General features: G+C 48.5%; 1 protein-coding gene across 2 annotated transcripts in view; it reads right to left on the bottom strand.

Annotated features, from left to right (window-relative positions):
* The window catches only part of LOC144943990 (RNA-binding protein Nova-1-like), a 62036-nt gene that overhangs the window by 25014 nt on the left and 13905 nt on the right, over positions 1 to 23117 (bottom strand). For both annotated transcript variants that reach the window (XR_013639549.1, XM_078871937.1), the window contains exon 3: positions 6030 to 6286. Coding sequence is in view for 1 of the 2 variants with exons in the window: in XM_078871937.1 (XP_078728063.1) it covers positions 6030 to 6286 (257 nt within the window). In the remaining variant the exon portion in view is untranslated. The remainder of the gene's footprint in view (positions 1 to 6029; positions 6287 to 23117) is intronic.

Genomic DNA, 23117 nt, shown 5'->3' with positions numbered 1-23117 from the left:
TCACGTGCTGAATTATCACGTGGTGAATTATCACGTGCTGAATTATCACGTGCTGAATGATCACGTGCTGAATGATCACGTGGTGAATTATAACGTGGTGAATTATGACGTGCTGAATGATCACGTGGTGAATTATGACGTGCTGAATTATCACGTGCTGAATGATCACGTGGTGAATTATAACGTGGTGAATTATAACGTGGTGAATTATAATGTACTGAATTTTTACGTGCTGAATGATCACGTGTTGAATGATCACGTGGTGAATTATCACGTGCTGAATTATAACGTGTTGAATTATACTATGCTGAATTACATAACCGGTGATCTTGTTGCTTGGATCCACAAAACCCCCATCAACAAGGTTGTCTTGTCCGTGTGCAACCGCAAAAAAAAATGGTCATCGGAATGTTTGGCAGCCGTTGAATATTTCGTGCACGGAAATCCGCCAACGCGCGCGCGGAACGCGCAAGGCAACTGGCGAGCGGCGATTCGCAGCGCGCTCGTTTATTTGCGACCTTATTTACAGAGCAATACATTTACCGTGGGATCGATGCAAAGGCCTCGTTATTTATCCCGGCATTGCTTAAACCAAGGCGGCTGAATTATTAATACGAACGAACGCATCCCCCCCCCCACACCCACTGCGCAAAATTAAGTGGGTGGGTCAGCGAGACGACACCGGCGCCTGCGTATAATCACGCGCGCACAGATGGATTCGCTCACTCACACACACGTTCGGACACATTTGGCAGGTTTCTTCAATGTGTATGTCACAAAAATGTAAATCACAGGGTAGTCAGAGGAAGTGTCGGTGTTGATGGTGACGATGATGTGGGCTACAGATGTGTTTGTGTCACTGGCGCTGTATCTTTTAAAGTGGATTTTCATTTGCATTCAAAACAAGGTCTTGGGTGTCTCCAGCTTTCTTGATCTACGAAACCAATGTCATCTCTATAGATCAGACCCAGGGCTCATAATCCACCCTATAGGCCAGACCTACAACTTAGCACCCATCCTATAGCCCAGATTCAGAACTCATCACCCACTCTACAGCCCATATTTGGAAATCAACACCCATGCTTTCGCCCAGATACAGAAATCATCATCCACTCTACAGTCCACATTTGGGAATCAGTGGGTGATGGGTTCTAGGTGTGGTTCCGGGGTAATTAAGAGTGGGTGTTGTAGATCTGGGCTATAGAGTGAGCGAGCTTTGACCTTAGTTTGACCCAATCAGTGTTGAGAATGTATAAATATTTTAGATTTTCTTGGGAATAAAAAAAAATACTGACCCAAATCTCGAACCCAAACCATCCATCTCTAATTGCAACGAGATCGTACAACAAATACAAAGATCACTTTCATCCTAGAGAGGTATTTACGGCAACAACTGAGTCACCAGCATCGTAAGGGCAGTGTGCAAACGACTACACCACCAGTGACTAACTGACACTAAAAATCTGCCCAAGCATTTGTAAATATGACATGATGCTCGTCACATGGCAGATCAACATTGTAATTCTGAGAGCTGGTATTTTGCCTAATCAAGTGTAGAACCACATTTTTACGTAATGTTTTTGTTTGTTTGTTGGCAGTCATTGGTGACGTGGCTTAGGCCATCAACACGGTGTACTTGAGAACGCGGTTGAATCACAGGTGGTGGTTGTGACCTGGATTCGAACCCAGGTCGCAGCGGTGCCAGGCCAGTGCTCTGACCTCTGAGCCATCTGGCCACCTCAGGAATAATGATATAGTTATTTTATTTAAAATGTTGGGAAATGCAGCTTTTACGAAATTATCTCAAACATCAAAGAACAAAATTCCATGACAGCTTCAGTCATGTCCTTCTTTGCTTTCGAGTTTGATTGTAGGCCTCAAAACAAGGCCCCTTTAAGTAGGGAGTTTTGAAAACAAGCACGGGCATATGAAAAGAAAGTGTGGTGAAGGTGCCCAATTTCCACAGACAATTATCTGATAATTATCTGTGGAAATTGGGGACGGGAGTGTACTCAGGTAAAATAGAATCGCAGAGAATGGAAAAAAAACGCGTGTAGACTAGACTGTGTAAACACATTTGTAAACACACCGGCCCAAATTCGGGCTATGGGCAATTATTTATTTTTAAAAATGGGTTATGCGACGTACTGTATTGGCTAGATTTGCGATGTGACTTATTATAGTGATGTTGCCATCTGGGCTGGTCCAAAAAACAAATGGGCCCGCGAGGAAGCATCTTTGGGGCTGCCGAATATGGGATGTAATGGCAACTGAGCAAGTAAATAAGCAACGAAGCGTACACATTCGAAGCAATAAAACATTTTAATAAAAAAAATTACTCTGATCAGGTTTGCAATTTCCTCACACACACACACCGGCCCACCGGGCATTTGCCTTGTGGACTGCTGCCCTATGGCCACCACTGCTGTGCATGTGCACGTGCACACATCGGTCAACTCAGTCTTAACTGTCGCAGTGCGTAAACATAGAGCACGGGGGAGACAAAGAAGATTTGGTTGGATGTGATGCTGACTACGTCACGCACTCGTATGCCATGCCGCCCTTCACAGGTGCTCGCTAACAACACCACTCCCCCCCTCCCAGACAGTGGGACGGCTATACAGGGGATCTGTGTCTTTGGCTGTGTCTTGATGAGCGACCATGCGCGTGTGTGTGTGTGTGATTTCAGAACGCACTAACAAATATTTAGAAAATGGGAAACATGTGCGGTGCGATTAATCAAAACAGATTTGTATGGCCACCGCCACCACCTCCAACAGCGAAGGGACTGCCAAAAAAAATCGATAAACACGTGGCACCGCCACCACGGCCGCCCCCACACAACTCCGGTGTCACACCACGATGCCAACCCAATCACCAAACCACCCCCCCTCACCACCACCCCCCTTCCCAACGCTTTAAATACACGGATAATTTCCCAGCTTTCATTGCTCCGGGTATTCTTGGCCACCAAGAGGGAGATGAGTTGTGCAACGAGAGACGTCCCCAGCATTCGCTCAGTGGCCCCCTTTCCCCACGCGTTGGTTCAGCGCCGCGCTTGGAGGAGGTGCAGTCAGAGGGCAGCACTCGGGATCATGTGATCGCGAGGTCAAAAGGTCAGGAGGTCGGGAGGCTGGGAGCCCAGTTCCCACGCGGGGTCGGCTCAGGACCATCATCATCATCACCGTGATCGTCAAGTTCATCGTTGTCGGTGTGATAGTTCTCATCGGTGTCGTCAATATTATCATCGTCGTCGTCGTCATTGGTGTTATCAATGTCATAATAGCAGATGTCATCATCAGCATTGTAATGATTATCATCATAATCATTACCATGACCATCGATATCAACATCGTAATTATTTCAACAACATTATGAATACACGACCATTATCTACTTTGTAATAACGTCATCATCATCATCGTTATCATAACCATTGATATCAATGTTGTAACATCATTATTGGTAGCATCATTATCGTGGTTATCAATATCAAACTCACATTGTCATCATCCTCATTATCATAACCATTGATATCAACGTCGTAATAACGTCGTCGTCATCGTCACCATCATCATCATCCACCCTTCTCACATGGAGATGGGTTCCACATACATAGCACTTGAGCACAGATGGACAAACACTGTCACCTCAGACCGGGAAACCCGATGCAGAGTTTTCATAGCCTCCTCAACCCTGGCCCACAATCCCCCACTGCCCTTACCAATGGCACTGGTTTTTTGCAAGCTGCCAAGTGCACTTTGACAACCACGTGCTTCTCATTGTCATCGATCATCGGACGCGGGCAAACGTACAACGGCAAATCACGTTCGGGCTGATTTGTTGGTGACGACAGGAGGAATGCGCAAGAAACAAGACACATCCCTACAATTATTATGACTACTACTATTACCACGAGGAAATGGAAAACAGAAATGTCAAGAGGGGTGAAAGGAAAGCGTGGATGGCGTGGGAGCGGCAATGCATGCCTCCGCACTGCCATCATCCCAAATTCCAGTCGCTTCCCATGATCGCTCATCCAAATTGATCCCCCAAAGCGGCGGTCTGTTCTCCGCCGTCTTTGCGATGCGCTGTAATCCCTGCGAGGCCAGCTGCAGATGGACCGTTCATTTGTCACGCCGTCGTCATCGTCACATTCGCGCGCGGTGGTTTTGTACACGTTTCTCTCTTGCTAAAGTAACGTTGCTGAGAGAAACGTCTATTACCTAAGTCTGCCGTCTAACAATTCCAGTTGGTGAATTCAGTCAAATGGTTTCGTGTACACGTGCAGCGAATTGCCATGTTTGGTGTTGCTCAGTGCACCGCGATCGCTAATCACGTGACTACATTACCTTCGTCTGCGACATCTTTCAGACTCGTTGATTTAATCTCGTCACAGTCACTCGCATTTCGGCCTTTGGTAGGCAGTCACAGTTATCAGTTTAACACGTAGGCTTTCGCGACCAATATCATCCATAATAGAGATTTTTTGGGGGGGTTAGATCGCGTAAATATATAAATGTGTCGTTAAAACCCACCACTACCCGACACAGCCAACTAGTAAGGGTTGTCACGTAAACAGAACGTGCCAATTCTTCACTAGTACAGCACTAACCGGTGTGTTGAAGAGCCAAGCCACAACATTTACAATCTGAGTTCGACGTTTCGCCAGCAATTACACAGTCATCGTTACGCTTTTTAACTTTCGAGTACTAGCAGCCGTCGCGGACTAAAATAAAATTACAAACCAAGTTGTTGATTCATATTTTCGTCACCGATTTTTTTTTGCTCACGAAATTACCGGTCGCATAGGCGTGTACAGCAGACTATTGTGGCGAGTGCTGTTAGCGAACACTCATGAAGGCCGGCACGGCACACAAAGGGGTGGGTGGCCAGCACCACACCCAGTCGCCTCCGTTTTCCTAGTTTGCTATGTTTACGCACAGCACCGGGTACTCATTTTGAGGCTGAGCCGACCTAGGGGAGGCCCAGGACCGGTTTAAATATCCCTTCGCTGTCATTGCTCATGAGCGGGAATTGAACTCAGGTCGCCGGGTTTGTAGCGCAGCGCATTACCCACTGCGCCATCGCCCCCCCACAATAGAGTACCCTCGGCGCCACGTGTCACCAGAGCAGCAGGCGACGTGGGCCCCGCGATTCGAGCGCGTCCCTTCTCGCTCGTCGGAGTAAGAATCCCGACGTTAATAATGAAAAGGAAAGCTGGGCAAATCAGCGCCCGTATCCGATGGCGCGCGGCGACCGGGATAGAATGACGGCAGCTGAAGCAACAGCCAAGCGAGAGCGCCGTGGCCAGAGCCGAACAGAGCGGCAGCAGTGCCGGCGCATCGCAATCAACCTCTCGATTAACGAGTTTAATTTGAGCGTAATGAGATGCGTCGCGCAGCACCATCTGTGCGGCGCAGCTCGCGCCAGGGAAATTATTACATGTTTTTTTTCTGCCTGGGCCTCAATGCTGGCGGGGAGCCTGATTCACGGGACACATGGGGGAGAAGGCCGAGCGTTCATATCTCAGTTGGGGCTGACTCAACCGATGGTCATCGTCATTTTCCATCCACGGTCGATAAAATAGGTACCACTCAGTTGCGAGTCAGTAGCGGTTGTCCTATGAAGAGACTGATCCCAAGGGAATGAGGAATTTTCACCGCTAGCTCGATGATCAAGTGATCGATCAAGCTATAAAGAGTTGGCGCAAGCGATCGAGTAAAACGATTGAGAGATCGCGCGATGAAACGACTGATCCAATACAGAGGTCACGCGTGCGACTGAAATAGTTTTTAAGCGAGTGACTGAGTGAATGAGCTATTGAGCGAGTAACGAAGAAGGCAATCTCGTGACTGTGCAAGTGAGTGAGAGAGTGACCAAGGAAGTGATTGAGCGATGGAGTGAACAAGTGAGTTAGTGAACGATCGTGTGAATACCTTTGGAGAGAGAGCGAGTAATCGAGCGATCAATGGATGGAGTGACCGAGCGAGACACCGAGGAGTGAGCGAGCGATCTCGCCGACGCACCTGCTTCATGCGGTCGGAGCTGACGGCCGTCTGCGGAGGAAGGGGCCCCGCGGAGCCTTCGAATCTCCCCACGGCCCCGTCGCTCTCGCCGTGGGCTCCTCCGTTACCCAACATTCCTCCTCCGGAGCCGCCGCCACCTCCGCCGCCACGATCGCCAGGACTCGGGGGCATCTCCCGGATCTTCTCGGCGATGAAGTCATGCACAGAGTTGAGGGCATCGGGCGATCCCTGAATCAACGCCACCCGTTCCGTGGTGCCTGCAGAGTGGACCAAGGAGGGAGAAGGGAAGATGTGGGAGGGTGAAAAAATCATTCAGAGTTGAGGTGGAGAAGGAATCTAAATAATTATTCTCAAATTAATTCATGTTTTCCACAATTTAATCTTGACTGTGCTATCAGCGTCGCGGCATCTTTCAAATATCCGCAGAGCAGTGCAACCCTTGTCGTAAGAGAATGGCACGTGGAAGCGGACATCACAGACCCACCTCAGAGAACACTTCAAGTGTGACCGCTGCACAGAGTAGAGGGTAGCCCTTTCCTATCCGCTATGAATATGACAGGATGCTCATCACGTGGAAGATCATTCAGAGAGCTGGAATTTTGCCTAATCAAGTGTAGAAGCATATTTTTACATAATGTTTTTGGCTTGTTTGTTGGCAGCCATTGGTGACCAGGCTCATGCCATCAACATGGTGCACTTGAGAACCCGGATTAATCACTGGTGGTGTTTGTGACCTGGATTCGAACCCAGGTGTCAGCTGTGCCAGGCCAGTGCTCTGACCTCTGAGCCATCTGGCCACCTCAGGAATTATTATATATTTAATTTTTTTTTTTAAAATTTATGCAGCTTTTACGAAATTATCTCAAACGCCAAAGAACAAAATTCCATTACAGCCTCAGTCATGCCCTTCCCTGCCCTTATTTGCTTTCAAGTTCGAATTTAGGCCTCAAAATAAGGCCCCTTTAAGTCGATTTTCTGTAGAAATTGGGGAAGGGAGTGCACTCAGGTAAAACAGAAACGCAGAGAATGGAAAAACACGTGCAGACCAGACTGTGTAAACACACGTACTGTGTGGGGCTTCGAATCCGCTTTCTGTTTGTTGTTCTTGTTATTAAAGTCCTAAGATGTACTTGCCACAGTGTGTGCGGCGGTCACGGGGTCACCGATCGAGGCACTGACCCGTTGACAAGTGAGGAGCAGCTAATTATGTAAACCAGCGAGTGCGTGAAAACTAACAAAAAATAACCCCGGGGAAATCGGCGCACGAAAAACCGAGAGAGAGTGAGCTGTAAAGAAAAACCCCAAACATTATTCCTGTGATATTGACAAGAATGAGTCGAAAGTCAAAATGTTGCCTTGTGCGAGCCAGCGAACGAACGCTGGGGCAAATGATGCCCACGCATGTTCATCCACCTGGCACTCGGCACGAACGGCCCCACAATCGTTCACTCTCACCGGCTCCAGGAGACAAAAGCCGCCGGCTTAAACGAACAGAGCCGAGCGGAAACGGACAGCGATTTTAAAAGCTTTTCGACAAAAAAAACGTCTGCGGTCGTGCCATGCGCGTTAAATAAATAATTTACTCTCTCTCACACACACATTATTTAAACACACGGATGTTGTGCGTTTTGGCAGACGAATCTTGGGCAGCGTTGGCTGTGGGGGTGGTTTTGTTGTTGTTGTTGTTGAGGATTTTTTTTTTACCGAGTAAGCAGACAGACATCCCAACTTTAAGAGCTGGTGAAATGATGTGGCATGGATTTATGTACTGACACACACTGACACACACACAGAGACAAAGATCCCCCTTATAGCCTGTAACGGATTGTTGGGGCAAGTGCTGTTAGCGAGCGCCTGTGACGTTCTGGCACAGCACACGAGGGGGTGGGTGGCCAACACCACGCCCAGCCGCCTTTGTCTCCCTAGTGGTGATGTTGAAACAACGCCCCAGGTACTCATTTGAGGCTGAGCAGACCTAGGCAAAGCCCATGATCAGTTCGGATAATCGTCACTGGTGTTGACCGTGAGTGGGAATCAAACTCGTGTCGTCGGGTTTGCAGTGCAGTGCGCTAACCGCTACACTACCGCTCCCCAGCACACACTGGCATACACACACACACACCGGCACACACACACACTGGCACACACACTGGCACACACACACACTGGCACACACACACACACTGGCACACACACACACACTGGCACACACACACACTGGCACACTGGCACACACACACTGGCACACACACACTGGCATACACACACACACACCGGCACACACACACACTGGCACACACACACACACTGGCACACACACACATTGGCACACACACACATTGGCACACACACACACACACTGGCACACACACACACACTGGCACACACACACATTGGCACACACACACACACTGGCACACACACACACACTGGCACACACACACACTGGCACACTGGCACACACACACTGGCACACACATACACTGGCACACACACACACACTGGCACACACACACACACTGGCACACACACACACTGGCACACTGGCACACACACACTGGCACACACATACACTGGCACACACACACACACTGGCACACACACACACACTGGCACACACACACATTGGCACACACACACACACTGGCACACACACACACACTGGCACACACACACACTGGCACACTGGCACACACACACATTGGCACACACACACACACTGGCACACACACACACACCGGCACATGCACACGCCAGCAAACACTGGAACTCACCGGCACACACACACACACCAGCGCACAATCACACAAAGACCATAATGCACGGCGTAGAGTAATGTTTATGTTCTGGCTCTTGAGGCAAGTGCTATTAGGGAGCACCTACGGCATACACAGGCACACACTAATGCAGAGTAATGTATACACACGAATGCACACCGATGTATGTAAATTGTATTGATGCTGGCAGTGGTGATGGTGGCAGTGGTGTGTGAGTGGCGGATTGGCACCGTTGAATGTGAATGTAGTGGTCCGTGGTGGTGGTGGTTGGTGGTGGTGGTGCGCTCATTGAGTAAGTGGTGCGGTGTGTAAACATCGCCACTGGGGAGACAAAGGCGGCCGGGCGTGGTGTCGGCCACCTACCCCCTCGTGTGCCGTGCCGGCCTTCACAGGTGCTTGCTAACAGCACTTGCCCCAACAGTGTTACAGGCTACACGGGGGATCTTTGTTCTGTCTTCGTCTTTTGGTGTTGGTGTGTGGGTGATGTGTTGGCATGGTGAGGTATGGATGGTGGTGGTGTGTGTGTGATGTGTTGGCATGATGGGGGTATGGATGCTGGTAGTGGTGGCGTTATGTGAGTGGCGGGTTGGCACGGTTAAATACGAACTTAGTGGTTTGGGTGATGGGTTGGCATGGTGGGGTATGGTTGGTGGTGGTGTACAAGTAGTGGGTTGGCACAGTTGTCGATGAATGCCGTGGTGGTGGTGGGTGCAGGCTATGGAGTGGTGCGGTGGGGAGTCAGTGGAATTGGCCGAGAACCAACGTCACACAAATAACGCAGCCGTAATCACCCCTCGCGCAATCACACACACACTGGAGTACAGTGCATACGAATGTGGGTTTGTGGTCACGTCTGCGCAAGGTATGCATGTGTGTGTGTGTCTAGGTGTGTGTGTGTCTAGGTGTGTGTGTGTCTAGGTGTGTGTGTGTCTAGGTGTGTGTGTGTCTAGGTGTGTGTGTGTCTAGGTGTGTGTGTGTGTAGGTGTGTGTGTCTAGGTGTGTGTGTGTCTAGGTGTGTGTGTGTCTAGGTGTGTGTGTGTCTAGGTGTGTGTGTGTCTAGGTGTGTGTGTGTCTAGGTGTGTGTGTGTGTGTGTCTAGGTGTGTGTGTGTCTAGGTGTGTGTGTGTCTGTCTAGGTGTGTGTGTGTCTCTAGGTGTGTGTGTGTGTGTCTAGGTGTGTGTGTGTCTAGGTGTGTGTGTGTCTGTCTAGGTGTGTGTCTAGGTGTGTGTGTGTCTAGGTGTGTGTCTAGGTGTGTGTGTCTAGGTGTGTGTGTCTAGGTGTGTGTGTGTGTCTAGGTGTGTGTGTCTCTAGGTGTGTGTGTCTAGGTGTGTGTGTCTAGGTGTGTGTGTGTCTAGGTGTGTGTGTCTAGGTGTGTGTGTCTAGGTGTGTGTGTCTCTAGGTGTGTGTGTGTGGCTAGGTTTGTGTGTGTCTTGGTGTGTGTGTCTCTAGGTGTGTGTGTGTCTAGGTGTGTGTCTAGGTGTGTGTGTCTAGGTGTGCGAGTGGGGGGGGGCGCTGCGGTGGCCAGGTATGGGTTCGATTCCGACCCTGACGCCTGTGTAGTTAGAGTGTCCATGTCTCTCTCCCCGTGGTTGTGTGGATTTTCTCTCTGGGTCCTCCGGATTTTCCCTCCACATTTAGAAACATACGTTTAGAGTATTTAATGGCTGGGACAAACGTCCACGTGATAAGCCACTTCGTTGACGCTATCACTTGTGGCCAGGTCGCTTCTGAAAAAGAGCTACAGAGCTGAGTGAGCCTTACCTGGTGAAATAAAAGTTTAAATAGTTCAGTGTATCGCTGGCCACCAACCCCTCTTCTGGTGTGCGTGCCGTGATGGCCTTCGTAGGTGCTACTCGCTAACAGCACTTTGTCCCTACAGCTTGTTAAGGCGATAAGGGTGGTCTTTACCTTTGCGTGTCCGTGTGTGTGCCCCGGCACATGTATATGTGTCTGTGTGCGTGCATGTGTGCCAGTGTGTCTGTGTATGTGCGCACGTGTGTGTGTGTGTGTGTACACGTGTGTGTACATGCACGTGTCTTTATGCGTCTGCGTGTGAGTTCCTGTCCGTGTGTGTCTTGTGTGCGTGTCTCTGTATGTGTTCGCGTGTGCGCACTTGTGTGTGTGTGTCTGTGTTGGTCTCTGGTCTGTACAAGCCGGGCATAGTTTGGCACGCGTACAAATGTACATCTAAAACGCTTGGCTCTTCACTCCGTGCTGGGAAACTGGAGAAAGATTAATGTAGTCATCCACTGTAAATCAGTAATTCGTTTCCTTATTATCATTAGGGTGTTCAGGTTTTAAATCAAGAAATAAAATAATAATATCATGGGACCTCCTTTGCCAGTCCCAAAATATGAGAATAGATTTTCCCCTTTTTTCTGGCAACAAACCAGGTGTTAAGATGTTAAAACACCAAAAGAAAGCTGTCTCTGGTGTCGACCAATCCGTTTCAAAGACAATGCATATATTATCAAAGTATGTTATTGTTTGCATTCTGACCACAAGTATTGTGGTTAATGCAGACATGATTCCTTGTAAAAGGTTTCAGTTTGGTGTTTTAGCATCTCAACACCTGTTTTGTTGCCAGAAAGAAGTGGAAAACCTATTCTCAAAATAATAATAATTCCGAAATACCTTTTGTCAACATGAACAAAAAAAAGAAACGAAAGCATAACTGTAAACAGGTCGGTCTCTCGCCCATTAAGCGGAAATCATGATAACTCAATTTGGTGAGCATTAAACTAAACATTTCCCGTTCTGGTGTTATTTCAACAATAAACTGGCTTAATGGTGTCTAATGGAGTTTTTAGACAATAGACTGACAGACCAGTCTCTCAAATGGGCTCTCCAGACAATAGACCGACAGACCGGTCTCTGATGGGGCCGTTAGACAATAGACTGACAGACCAGTCTCTCATATGGAGTCTCTAGAAGACAATAGGCTGACATACACATCTCTGATGGGGCTGTTAGACAATAGACTGACAGACCAGTCTCTCATATGGAGTCTCTAGACAATAGACCGACAGACCGGTCTCTGATGGGGCCGTTAGATAATAGACTGACAGACCAATCTCTCATATGGAGTCTCTAGACAATAGACCGACAGACCGGTCTCTGATGGGGCTGTTAGACAATAGACTGACAGACCAGTCTCTCATGGAGTCTCTAGACAATAGACCGACAGACCGGTCTCTGATGGGGCCGTTAGACAATAGACTGACAGACCAGTCTCTCATATGGAGTCTCTAGACAATAGACCGACAGACCGGTCTCTGATGGGGCCGTTAGACAATAGACTGACAGACCAGTATCTCATATGGAGTCTCTAGAAGACAATAGGCTGACAGACACATCTCTGATGGGGCTGTTAGACAATAGACTGACAGACCAGTCTCTCATATGGAGTCTCTAGACAATAGACCGACAGACCGGTCTCTGATGGGGCTGTTAGACAATAGACTGACAGACCAGTATCTCATATGGAGTCTCTAGACAATAGACCGACAGACCGGTCTCTGATGGGGCTGTTAGACAATAGACTGACAGACCAGTATCTCATATGGAGTCTCTAGACAATAGGCTGACAGACCGGTCTCTGATGGGGGGTCTTTCTGAAAGTAGACTGGCTAGCAATGATTCTCATTGTACGCAACATATTTTTATAGTCATGTACCGACTCTTCGTCACGAGCATCGGACAAAGCCAGGGTGAAGCAGACAACGTAACGTGGGAGGAGGTGATCATGGAGCTGCTGCCTAGCATCGCCACGCGAGGCTCTCGTTATATTTTTTGATTTAAAGCTTTCGTGACTGCAGGGATTCATCTTCTTGGTTCTTTCGGTAAAGTCACGTAGAATGGAAATAATAAAATAATAAAAATAAAACATAATCAAATAATTCTCACGACGTTTCGGCCACAACGCAAACAGCCGTCATCAGGTGAAGAACAGGTCTGTCGAGAAGACAGAGTCTGAACATTCAGACTCTGTCTTCTCGACAGATCTGTTCTTCACCTGAGGACAGCTGCTTGCGTTGTGGCCGAAACGTCGTGAGAATTAATTGATTATGTTTTATTTTTATTATTTTATTATTTCCGCTCTCATTTTAGGTTGAGTTGACCCAGGAGGGTTCCAAAGCACACGGAGAGACAACAAATTCCACGTTTATTTTGTTTAGCCGGTTGCGAGGGTGACCTATGTCACCCAAATGACAAAAGCAAAAGAACTCAAATAAAGTCCAGCAACGAAGTGAAGAGAAATCAGCGCAAAAACAGCTGTCGTGTGAGAAATAAATAAAAAAGCACGAACATAAACCAATGTTAAACAATGCATTGCCTGTAGTTTAAGTCGGCCAGGACAGCTTTAGTTTTATACTGATCATAGGTCAATTACAGATAAGTTACAGATGCATTCTCTCACCGATAATATTGCTTGGATGGTGCTGGAATGTCGTCTCTCCCACTGTGGCCACGTGCACACGAAGGCGACCGAGTACACAGAGGCTGAGCCTTGGATTGAATTAGATTTTTGAGTTTGAAAGCGGAGTGATGGACATCTGTCAATACCAGCGTTGCCACCTTTCTAGGTTTGACCCAGAACAGTCTGCGGACTGGCATCTTTGTTTGGGTGGGCAGGAATCGATTCGCACACAGATCTGGTACCGGTTCACATCCACCACGACACAGCCAGTTAAGAAAGGTATCACGCGGACAAACTTGCCAATGTATTTAACAATTGCTCTCCAACACACCGGCGGTGCTGCTGAAGCGCCAATCAACTGGCAAGTTTGTCCACGAGACAACTTACATTTTTGGCCGTGTTGGGTGGAGGAGGGTGTACTACACACATTTCACTCTCGCGATCGGAGCCAAACGTCAATTATCAATCGTAATACTGGTCGCAAAAGCCTACGTGTTAGCTTCATCTGGTAGCGTGTATTGTGTTGAACTTTATTATAGTCTACTGCGCAGTTTTCATAAGAGACCTAGTGCTGACTGAGAAATATCTTTGGGTTTTGTATATTGACTAAAAGGTGGCAATTATAGTCAATACTTCAATATCAGCGTGACGGACGTGACGATGATGATGAAAACACAGACATTTAAATAAACCGAGACAAGTACGATGTTGATCTTTAAAACATATTGGAATTTGGTCATCTGTCAAAAGCTGTCTCTAGCGACCAATCACAAAGGACCAATTCCGCCATAAAACATTTTCCTCGCGCTCCAGGTCAGGTCACATCCTCAAAAAAAGAGTGAGCGTTTAATAAAAACAAGTATTTTCATTTTAATTTTTGTTTTAGCTGATTGGTGGTGATAATCCTCGAACCACTCTTAGCTCTCAAATTATAAACATAACCACGAACACATTTCAATAGACTCATAGTAGCATCGTCGTCCTTTGAGATGGTGAGATGAACACTCTCGCACGTTTACTCCTTCACACAGAGAATGCGGAGCCATGTAGCAGGGTACATGCGGCGTGGTTTATAATGCACGTTGGAGCCAAATTCTCAATGTGTCCTCCACTCGTCCAGGGTCGGGGTCAAATGGCCTTAAGGGGGATTGAGCCTGCAATTTCTATTTACACAATCGTCTCATCACGAATTTCAGACCCGCCAAAAAACCCAGCGGCCACCGCTTCCTAAGTCAAATTCCATAAAACATGATGCCCCCTCCCTGGTCTGTATGTCTCTTCCAAGGTCGTGCACATTCACACACACACACACACCGCACACCGCACACACGTACGTACGCACAACAAAGGCACTCATTGCGCACAAAGTGCTTGCACAAATGAACCACAATACCTTGCTGATCTCATCAAGGACCATATACCGTCGTGCGAAATCCGGTCATCCTCGCAGCGGCTTTTGGCGAGCCATCGAACACAAAAGGTCACTGCATCGCGCGCTTTCAGGTGCGCTTTTGCGGCCGTCAGGAATGCTCTTGCTTCTGATATTAGGAAGCCACTGGAGCTATGCACTTTGAAATCATCATCTAGATTCAAAACCAATTTTAGTAGAACTGCTTTTTACATTTCGTTTGTTGTCCTTCCCCCAAACCTCCGATTCGCACAGTTGGCTACGTACGGCATTAGAGAAGTTCAACATACATACAAAGATCCCCCATATAGCCTTAACAGACTGTTGGGGCAAGTGCTGTTAGCGAGCACCTATGAAGACCAGTGGGTGGCCAAAACCACGCCCGACCGCCTTTGTCTCCCACAGTGGCGATGTTTTTACACACCGCACCAGGTACTCATTTGAGGCTAAGTCGACCTAGGGGTAGGCCCAAGACCAGTTCAGATAATCGTCACCGATGTTGTCCATTAGTGGGAATCGAACTCGGGTCGCTGGGGTCATATCATAGCGCGCTAACCGCTACACCACCGCTCCACACACGCATCATACTCAGACCTTCTGGTGAGCAGTGCCTCAGATTGAAACACCCAGTGTGTACCTGCTCCCTGTAAACCATCACCGCCATCAGCATGGTCACCACTTTGAGAAAATATACTAAAATAATATTCATTCTTTTGGGGATTTTTTTGTTTCTGCGACGAGAAAGGAAGCAGATTCGAGTGTGGTCGCGAGTGTAACACTCATCCAGATGAGAAGTCACAGCAATGATATACGAGCCTCACATACAGCAACATGCAGCTTTTCGCTACGCACACCCTGGAAAGCGTTGATTGATCTCTCAATACTAGAGCCGGGACGATTAGTTAAGTCGATTAATTCACAAAAATAAATTCATCAACTACTTTCTTGTGGCCGATTACTCTGGCCCCTTTAAAGAAGACAATTGCCCGCCCCGCCCCCCCCCATGATGCTTCCCGAAGGCAGGAAACCCCCCCACAAGCCACAAGCCGATGACGTGTGACCAAGCCTTGCCTATCGCCTCCCGTCCAGCGGCACAAGTAGGAACAGAGGTGAGTTATTTTTTTAATCCTGCACCTATTTGCGTGTCATCTGATGAGTTGAGTGATTGACCGGATAATCCGTAGTCTGATAGCCCAGCTCTATTCACGACACATTTTCAGTAAAGTTCAACTTCAGACAGTTGGTCAATTCCCTGCTGATTATATATATTTTTACCAGTGAGACGAAATCAGATTTGCGTCGAGAAAACCTCACTCGTCCCTGCCATAGAAAGTGGAGTTTCCTACGACTGACTCAGGACTGCTCAATAAACACTTTCTCTTTGAAGCACGATGCTTTTTACTTGTGGGAAGAAAAAAAAGCCGGCACTGCCAAAAAAAACCCTCGTCGGGACGACCTCGTTACGACCTGGCGGCGAATCGTTCACCATCGTGCCGTTGCTCTGCACCTACGTCAGCCGTACGAAAGAAATCAGACAGATTCGACATCGTCCTTGCGGGATGACGATAAATCTCAAACTGTGCGCGCGCTTCCTCTCCCATCTGCGAACGGCCAAGTGGAGAACATTCGCTCCGCGCGTGCGTGGGGCACACGGAGTGACGAGGATGAAGGGAGACAGCGACATCTAAAAATATCTCCTTCCTGCCTCGACACGAGCCTGGCACAAGCCTGCCACACACAGAATGAGTAAAGCCGCCTCTTGAGCCTTTCAATTATTTAGAGGCAGGGGGGGGGGAAATTTTTCATTTTTTTATTCTTCAAAGCCATTGCGATGATTTCTTAGCGGTACGTTTTTTTTTCAGCTGCATCGCTTTTGCACAAGCAAGCGAACTGTGGTTGGAATAAATGCACTCTCAGAAGGCCGCGTGGCTGGTGGCGTGTGTAAATAAAGAATACGTGCATGTTAGTTGTGTCGAGGGACGGAGATGGGTAGGAGGCGTGTTGTCTGATTATCTATTTTAATCTTATAGATACTGCACTAAAACCAGAGGGAGACATTACTGTCTAGTACGGAGAAAAAATACCCTGAGCATTAAAAGTAGCCTGCTTCTCTACACATCTCCCACCAACCTCAATTCACTTTCCGAATTCTCCGCATTATAAGATGCTCCGGAAAGTAAGACCCATCCCAAAGTAATGCGCGGTGTCAATAAAGTTGTACAAATCAAGTCTCTCTCTCTCACACACAAGCTCTGACAACGTCCGTCCAGTCCTTGCTGAGCGCATTGGCTTCCGAATGAATACGTTATAAGGTCGCACTCATTACAGAATGCTTGCCACCAGAGGTGTGGACTCGAGTCATGTGACTTGGACTCGAGTCAGACTCGAGTCATGAATTTGATGACTTGCGACTCGACTTGGACTTGCATAACAATGACTTTGTCCCACCTATGAGATGTGGACTCGAGTCATGTGACTTGGACTCGAGTCAGACTCGAGTCATGAATTTGATGACTTGCGACTCGACTTGGACTTGCATAACAATGACTTTGTCCCACCTATGAGATGTGGACTCGAGTCATGTGACTTGGACTCGAGTCAGACTCGAGTCATGAATTTGATGACTTGCGACTCGACTTGGACTTGCATAACAATGACTTTGTCCCACCTATGAGATGTGGACTCGAGTCATGTGACTTGGACTCGAGTCAGACTCGAGTCATGAATTTGATGACTTGTGACTCGACTTGGACTTGCATAACAATGACTTTGTCCCACCTATGAGATGTGGACTCGAGTCATGTGACTTGGACTCGAGTCAGACTCGAGTCATGAATTTGATGACTTGCGACTCGACTTGGACTTGCATAACAATGACTTTGTCCCACCTATGAGATGTGGACTCGAGTCATGTGACTTGGACTCGAGTCAGACTCGAGTCATGAATTTGATGACTTGCGACTCGACTTGGACTTGCATAACAATGACTTTGTCCCACCTATGAGATGTGGACTCGAGTCATGTGACTTGGACTCGAGTCAGACTCGAGTCATGAATTTGATGACTTGCGACTCGACTTGGACTTGCATAACAATGACTTTGTCCCACCTATGAGATGTGGACTCGAGTCATGTGACTTGGACTCGAGTCAGACTCGAGTCATGAATTTGATGACTTGCGACTCGACTTGGACTTGCATAACAATGACTTTGTCCCACCTCTGCTTGCCACAAATGAACCACAACACCTTACTCATCTCGTCAAGGAGCACAGACCATCACGCGAACTCGGGGCATCCTCGCAGCAGCGGCTTTTGGCTCAGCCATCGAACAAAGTTGGTCACCGCATCTCACACTTTCAGATGCGCTTCTGCGGCCGTCTGGAACGCTCTTCCTTCTGATATTAGGAAACCACTGGAGCTAAGCACTTTTAAATCTCGATGGCAAACTCATTTCCTGAGAACTGCTTTGTGTGCTTAGTTTGGTGTCCTTCCCCCGCACCTCCGAGGAGCACGGTTGGCTACGTATGGCGCAAAAGAAGTTCAACATACAGTACATACACACACACACACATAGATCTCCCGTAAATCCTTAACAGACGGTTAGGGCAAGTGCTGTTCACGAGCACCTCAGAATCAGAATCTTTATTTATACTGGAGAAATCCGATGAGCTGTAAAGCTCTTTTTCAAAGCTGTCCAGCAGGAAGACTGGCACGGCACACGAGCGGATGGGTGGGTGGCCAGCCAACAGAAATGTCAGAGAGCGGCGCCGGCAGATGACAACACGTAACTAATTTGTGTGCATGTCTCCTAAGTGCCATGGAATTTGCTGCGCGTTATTTTTAGGAGAGGGGTTGGCGGTTGAGCCTTTTAATTATCTACGCCACGGCTGACAGTTTCACAGTCACTTTAATTCCTGTTTATTGTACACGAGCCAGCCTGCGGATAGCCCGCTGCGTGGAGATGGAACACAACAGTGGCCTCCACCAAAGTAAATTAAACCAGGAGTACAAATCATGCCGAAGGGGAAGCAGGACGTTCGTAGGCCACGATGAGACAGCCGGGGAGTGGAAAGCGCCGGCTATTTGATCGATTGTGGCCGGTCTTCTCAAGCGGATCGGGTTCCCTCGTAGCAACGCAAACGTTATTCGCTGAAGCCCTCGCTTTAACTCCGTGGTGATTCACACAGCCCGTTATAACGCGGTACGTGCGCCGTTATAACGTGGACTGCGTGCCGTTATAACGCGGTACGCGTGCCGTTATAACGTGGAACCATACAGTACACGGCGGCGTACCCTCATCTCAGTTCTTCATCCCACCATGAGATTACTGGAGGCTGATTTTAAAGTGCGAATGTGATTTAAAATTTGCATTGTTTTTTTCACTCACGTATGCCCCGTAATGTACGTGCGGTACTAAAGTGGAATTCGTATAAGATAATCTCTACAGAAGTTAGTGTGCGCCCCCTTCCCCCACGTTGCAGACAGACCAGAGCGAACGTATTAACGCGCTCCTGAATCTCGCAATGATCCCCCAACCACCACTGCCACCAACATCACCAACCGCAAAACGCCGCCACCACTCGCGCATCGTGTTGTGCGGTTCACCCCGCAGGGCTTTCATGGCGCTGTCTCGCTGCAGGTGTCGAGTCAGCAAAAAGACGAAAAGCCCACGGTGGAGCGAGCATTTTCTGGCATCGCTGCTGCAAATCGTCGCTTCAGCCAAATGTGTTGCATGGGCAGAGCTGATGTCGCACAATGTAGTGCGCAAAGAGGCGCGGAGAGGCACACGTTTGCGAGTTACGCTGCGACAGAAGCAATCTGCACACACGAATGAGGACACAATAAGCACGTGAGAGGCATCGTTTCGACTTCACAAGTCAATATGGGCCCGGAGCATGACACGTCGCAGGGAGGCATGGTGGCCAATAGTCACGTGGTGGCCAATAGACGTTATCTCATTCTAATCTAGTACATACGTACGTGCATCCAATTTATATTTAGAGAGTGCCTTCACTCTCATCAAGGCCCTCGACACAGCTGACAAAACGGTGACACAGAATGGAATGATTTAGTTGGCAGGGGATGTGCTACAAGGATTGAGGAATGGGTGCCCGCGATTGAGCGGTTACTTAGGGGTCACGAAAGAGTAGGGGAGGGAGTGACGGGAAGGAGTGGAGGGGCGAGGGGAGGGAAGAGGATGAGAATGGGCAATAGAGAAGAGGTGAGGCTTTAAGAGAGGAACAGGAGGTTATGGAGGGGTTGGGTTGCTTAATGTACAGGGGAGGTTTATTCCAGTGGAGGGTTGCAAGGAGGTAAAAGGATCGACAACAGGATTGGGCACAGGGAGAAGGAGGGACAGAGAGAAACAGAAGATTCGGAACAAAGAGGACGGCCAAATGAGAAAACACGTCCAAGGAGGAGGTTCCACCATGGAGACGGAGCGATGAAATCGGATCTACGTGCAAGAGCGAGACTTACTGCTGCATCGCAAGGAGATTGAAATGGCTTGGAGAGGCCTTCCAGCAGTTTGGAAGATCGTGGCTAAAGATGATAATGATGATGCGTATCACAGCCAGGAATCAAACCCAAATACAAGTCGCCATGGATCAAAGTGCAGTGGGCAGACAAAGAGACACCCACGGACCCATTCAATTCAGAACCAAAACAAAATATCGACCACGTGGCCTTTTACAGAGCGTTGGGGCCATTACATTATCCACGCTTTAATCACATCCTGAATCAACATTTGCAATTCTCCCCTCTACAGCTTCTGCCAAATCCCTCATCCCCAAACTCCACATGATCCAAAATTCCACTGCCAAACTTCTCACCCGCATTTATAAACTAAAACAATCGACACAATCGTCAACGCGTCCGTATGTCGCTGCCCCCAGCGTGACCCCAATAATCTAGTTGCTCCACAGAGCCCCAAAATCAATCCTGGATCAATTTCAAGATCGTACTCACTGTCTTCAAGATCAACTGTGGGCTCGCCCCTAACTACTTCTGCCCTCTCATATCACTCAGTTACCCTTCAAGTTACCCTCCTACTGTTGTTCCCCTCTCATGTCACTCAATGCCACTCCGCGCACTCCCCTACCCCTCATCTCAATCGACTCCAATCCATGCACTCTGCTACCTGTCCCCTCTCATCTCACTCTCCTCCGCTCCACGGACGCTCTTGCTTCAGCAACCGAGGCTTTCTGTCGAAGCCCCCAGTCAACCTTCGCTCAATGGCAAGTGACTCCTTCTGCTGTACTGCCCTCAAAGTCTGGAACCTTCTTCCCTCCCCCCCCAAACATCTGTGCTGCCGACTTCCTGTTCACATCACGGCTCCAGCTTTTCCCTTTTTTCCTCTGTCTGTGGACGACGACTCCCTCTGTACAATAAATGAGCCCACTGTCCTTTGCTGTGTCTTAAAAGGAAGCAATTGTACGTAGATGCTCTTAGAACCAAAAACAATCCACTTTGCACTGTGGCTTTACGAGACCGTGAGTGATGGCGATCGCTCGGGGAGGCATTCATCCAGCAGTGGACAGAGCGTGGCTGCTGATGATGATGATGGTGCTGCTGCTGATGCTGATGATGATGGAGAAGAAGATGATGAGGACAGAGGATGGCTGTGGGCCGCGGAGAGGGTTCTGGTTTGAGGGTCTAGGAATGTCTCCTAATCGCCACGCAGTAGCAGTGGCTACGGATAGAGATGCCCATTGTGGTGAACACTGAGCCATTGTCTTGCCAGTGCCAAGCGGAGCCATTGCTCGGGGGAGAGGGGCCAAATGGTTTGGCCCACTCCCCCTACGCCCCCCACTCCTCTTTTCACCGCCCCCCTCCCCCCTTTCCAGCCACATGCCCATGTGATTCAATGAATTGTCAGCACATGAACTGAGTATCATTTTGTTTTACAGCCATGATCGATCCACTGCTGGATGAAGACTTTCCCCCCCCCCAAACCGTCGTGGTTTGATGCATTGTCAGGATTTGAATCGATAACAGATTAAAACGACTTGTTGACATGAGTGGTGAATGCTCACCGAGTGGATCCACGACAGGCGAGCGCGCAGGACTCACTGCAGTCGAGGGCTGGACCAACAAAGGGGAGAAGGAGCGATTGGAATCTGCGAAAGTGTGGGTGAGGAATTTGGGTGCGGCCACGTTCAATCGAACTGTGATGGAGATGCCAGTGGGGAGAAGAGTTTGATTCGGCCAGCAGTGGATGGAAATTAGATGACGATGATGATAATGGTGGTGGTGGTGGTGGTGAAGAGGAGGTGGGATGCTAATGAGGAAGGAAGATAAGGATATGATAATACTAATTTTACCCAGGAAAGCCACATTGGAGTCCAAAGGCTGTTCCAAGAACGTCCTGTTTTGGGATGTTTTTGGCCGACAGTGATTTGTGCAATATCAGCGACGGGAGGAAAGCGGAGAACCCGGAGGAAAGCCGCGCGGGACAGGGGGGAGAACATTCAAGGTCCACGCAGGAAGGTACCCGAGTTGGGAATCAAACTCGGGTCCCAGTTTCTGAGGCACAACTGTTACCCCTGTGCCACTCTGCCGCCCGTGATCATGATCATGACATCAATCGATTGCACAGTCGACTCTCGATCATCCGGGGCGATGGGGTTGAGGGGGGTGGCCCGGTATAAAACAAAAACACGGATGATGCAAAACTGGCGTCAGCGCGTGTTTATAGCGGGACCGCGGTGAAGGCAGAGAATACGCCGTCTGTTTTGAATCTTTATTCAAGTAATCGGTCACCGGGGTCGCGAGCGAGGAACAGCTTCATCGTAGAATCAGCGTGCGCGTGAGGAGGTGCAAATGAGCGTGGATTTGGCAGCACTTTTTCTACATGCCCCTCCCCCCCTTATTGGAGCTGCCTCCAGTGGGGGGGCCTTTCGCCAGCAGTGGCGTGAAAAAAGTACGTATGTATGTTGAACTTCTTCTTCTGTACGTAGCCAACCGCGCTAATCGGAGGTGCGGGGGGGGGCAATAAACTAAACACAAAAAAGCAGTTCTCAAGAAAAATACATTTCAGGGTTGCCGTGCATTTGCCTTTTACCATTTGTTTTTTTTTCCAAGCTTCGTGGCGGGTAGTGTCGGATGCTTGTACATTTTTAATTACCATGATTAATTGTCAACGGACCGATGCGCAACATCTCCTACGAAAATGGGACAATTTTTTTTTAAAAGGCAACAGGAGAGCGATTGTGGCCATACAACCCAAACTATGGACCCGCATAGTGAATCCCTGTCGTCTGCGCTCCTTCAACAGAGGAGGAAGAGCAAAACTACACAGCCTGTCTCAAGAAGCCCTCTTCGTCGTGGCCAGCAGACCTCGACATTGGCATTAAGCTCATGAACATAATGCCAAACGCAAGAATAGTGTTCTAATAATAATGCGTCGTGCTTAATCTTTTCCACTTGAAAGGTTTTGTGCTGTGGAATGTGTTTATACGTTTGATTGTTTACATGACGTAATG

Source organism: Lampetra fluviatilis, chromosome 33 (assembly GCF_964198595.1).
Source record: "Lampetra fluviatilis chromosome 33, kcLamFluv1.1, whole genome shotgun sequence".
Lineage (NCBI taxonomy): Eukaryota > Metazoa > Chordata > Hyperoartia > Petromyzontiformes > Petromyzontidae > Lampetra > Lampetra fluviatilis.
The sequence above is the reverse complement of the archived record's forward strand: the minus strand, read 5'-3'. Positions and strand labels throughout refer to the sequence as shown.